At 29.1% G+C, this 3517-nt stretch overlaps 1 protein-coding gene across 1 annotated transcript in view; it reads right to left on the reverse strand.

Annotated features, from left to right (window-relative positions):
• Positions 1–2071: 2071 nt before the first annotated feature.
• The window catches only part of LOC108762269 (serine protease snake), a 6307-nt gene continuing 4861 nt past the window's right edge, over positions 2072–3517 (reverse strand). The window contains exons 4-5 of the mRNA XM_018509202.1: positions 2664–2911; positions 2072–2434 (exon numbers count right to left, since the gene is read on the reverse strand). Coding sequence (XP_018364704.1) covers positions 2112–2434; positions 2664–2911 — 571 coding nt within the window. The 3' untranslated portion in view covers positions 2072–2111. The remainder of the gene's footprint in view (positions 2435–2663; positions 2912–3517) is intronic.

Consider the following 3517-nt stretch of genomic DNA (forward strand, 5'->3'; position numbering starts at 1 on the left):
TTTAATGTTAAAATTATTTAAACAAAATTAGAAAAAATATTGTATAACGCAGAATATCTTTTTTAATTTATTATTTTTTATCGATAGTACATTTAACCTTAAACAACCAATTTTATTAATTAATTGTAATTTTTTATTTTATTTTTATCATTTTTACTTACCGGATTTTGAACTTGGGATCTCAGAGTTATGAGTCTCATACCTTATCCGTTACGCCACTTATAATTGTCGATGGACACAGTTTTTATTGTCTATAAATGATACACTTAACGCAATTATATTGTGTTAACTTCTCTTCCGTGTTTATTTTTTTATTCCGACCCGTTTTTTATTGATTTGAATTTTAGAAAATAATAAATTTTTTTTAACCTTTATATCAAACGTCAAATAAACGTTAAATGTTAAATCAGAGCTGAGATTTAGTTGCACATTTCGGCTCAATTTCGTTGGCGACGCCCACTGTTGCCCTCTCGCCGCGCATTGCCTAACAACGATTTCCTCTCCATTGAGATATAATGGTCCAACATGAAATAAATGTTTAGAAAAGTTTTTTCAAGTCAGTATCTTAAATAATTAATTGATGCAAAAAACACATTTAATAAACGTTAAATAAGCATTTAAAAATATTTCTTCAAAATTCTGTTTCAAATGAGTAATTAATGTAAAACAAACATTTAACTAACGTTAAATAAACGTTTAATAAATGTTTCTTCCTAACATCATTTCAAATGAAAAATTAATATAAAATTAACGTTTAATAAACGTTAAAAAATGTTTCTTCCAAATATTATTTCAAATAAAAGATTAATATAAAATTAATATTTAATAAACGTTAAATAAACATTTTAAAAATGTTTCTTCCAAACATTATTTCAAACGAAAAATTAATGTAAAATTAATGTTTCACAAACGTTACATAAACGTTTAAAAAATATTACTTTCAACTATTATTTCAAACGGAAGATTAATATAAAATTAACGTTTAATAAACATTAAATAAACGTTTAAAAAATGTTTCTTCCGAACATCATTTTAAACGAAAAATTAATGTAAAATTAATATTTAATAAACGTTAAATAAACGTTTAACAAATGTTTCTTCCAAACATCATTTTAAACGACAAATTAATGTAAATTTAATGTTTAATAAACGTTAAATAAACGTTTAACAAATGTTTCTTTCAAACATCATTTTAAACGACAAATTAATGTAAACTTAATGTTTAATAAATGTTTAAAAAACGTTATTTTGGAAATGAATCCTTAAACATAAAATTAATTACTAATAAACGTTTAAAAAACGTTTAATAAACGTTAAATAAATCTAATTTTGAAAACGAATCGTGAAACGTAAAATTATTAAAAAATAAACATTTAAAAAACGTTTAAAAAACATTGCTTCCCCATTGAGATGTTTTACATTGATCACATCATATTTAGGTTTATACTTTAAAATATATTCGAAATATATCTCGTTGGCTCGTAGCTCGCTTCCATATATACTTTAAAAAATTTTTATTATTATAACCATAACTTTTTATAGAATTATAAACAAATGCAAATTTTGTATTTTAATAAAATTTTCTTACTTTCGCAAGTTTCTCTACTGCAATAAGTTTGTATTGTAGAAGACTAATTTCATCATTCGTCTAAACAATCAAATAAAATCACTATTTTCTATTTGCCCAAAACAAATATGTTTGAAACTTGCGATTATCATTACATGAAGTTAAAGTTAGTTTCTTATTCTACATATAATCATATTTCCTTGCAATTTCTTAATTTATTCGTACTTATATTCTAATCAAAACAGCGCAAACTGTTCATCTCTATACAGTTAATTGTTTATAATTTTCGCAAAAACAATAATTAAAACATGTACAATTTGCTAAAATTGCAAAATTATTTTTCTATGGTAAATGACTATGACACTACAAAATAATGAGCAGGGAAAAATTTCCAAATGTTATAAATTTCTCAGTCTTCAATTGATTTGTCTCATTTACTTGAAAACTACTAACTAATTCTCTTAAGACTTACTTTAGCCAAGTACAATTAATTTAACAAAGAACTTTTTTGTGCTGTTCGTGAACATCGAATAAATTACGATTTTTATTCTTGTGACCAGACAATATTTTCGATCCACGAAAGGTAATGGGACACTCTAGTATAAACACCGGGTATGTCGATCATCCCGCAACCCTGACCAAAACTGGTAATACCAATCAGTTGGAAGAGGCATTCGCTCTTAGGATGCACTATTTGTAGAGGACCACCGGAATCTCCTTGACAAGTGTCCTTAATGCCGCCAGCACAAATCATACTTGGTGTGATACCGTACGGAATTTCTATGGAATTATTATGCCGTACTGTACACGACAGATTGTCTACCAGATCCAGCTTAGCCTTTTGTAATCGATTGCTCACCTCTCCACCTGAAGAATATAATTTAATTGGAATTGGTACTTCTACCTTATAAAAATTTTTAACCTTTATAATGAAGGGCTTTGCATTTATTAAGAATCCCCCGCATGTAAGTTCTTAATAAATGTAGAATTTTTTGGACATGTAGATTTTCAAAAAACATTTAGCTTTACGATTATTTCTTTTAATTTTAGGACTTTCATGGCAAATTTTCGCATGAGAAATAGCCGAAGTACTTACTGTATTCGATAACACCCCAGCCGCTCACCCAAGCCTGTATAGGCACGGTGTCGAAAGGCTGATAAAGACACGCGGGTCGTACAGATGTGCTAAAAGTAACTGGGGTCATGAGCTGTACCAGAGCAATGTCCGCATAAATAGCAGGTGGTTTGTAATCCGGATGAGTTTTTATATCTTTAATGACACTCGTGATGCCTTTCTGATCTGTCAAGCTATGGAAACCTATCCTTGCATCAGTTACACCGCCGCTGCAAAGAAATACAATGTATAAGGTAGGAATCAGACTACGCATTGATGGTTGAGATTAAAGATTAAAGATTGAAATTTGACCTATGAGGATAAAGGAAATTTAGCTCCTATTGTTTTGATTGGTCAAATTTCAATCTTTGAATCTTCAATCTCAATCTTTAATGCGTAGCCTGATTCCGGCCTTAAACTAGCTTTGTTAATCAAATCTTTACATAACTGCAAGATATCAGACCTCTGTGAAGCTGGCCCCACTTTTTTCAAAAATTGAAAAAATAAGTAGAGTTCTGGTTGCCCCCCCAAGAGTTCTAGAGTTCCCTACCAATTTTAGAAATAGTTCCGTCGATTAAAGGGGTGAAAACACCATTTGAAACATCGGGGGGGCCAACTTCACGATTTCGAAACTTTGAAGGGCTATAACTTCTTTACCATTCATTTTAGAACTTTCATCCATATAGAACGATCGATAGAACTCTTTGGGGGGCAAACAGAACTCTCAAGAAAATAATGGATTTCGAAAAAAAAAATTTTTTTTTTTAAATTAATTTTTTTGTTTTCGATCTCAGCTGTTTCATTATTAAGGATTATCGTTAGAAATCTTTGGGGGG

Source organism: Trachymyrmex cornetzi, unplaced genomic scaffold (assembly GCF_001594075.2).
Source record: "Trachymyrmex cornetzi isolate Tcor2-1 unplaced genomic scaffold, Tcor1.1 scaffold287, whole genome shotgun sequence".
In the NCBI taxonomy this organism is placed as follows: Eukaryota; Metazoa; Arthropoda; class Insecta; order Hymenoptera; family Formicidae; genus Trachymyrmex; species Trachymyrmex cornetzi.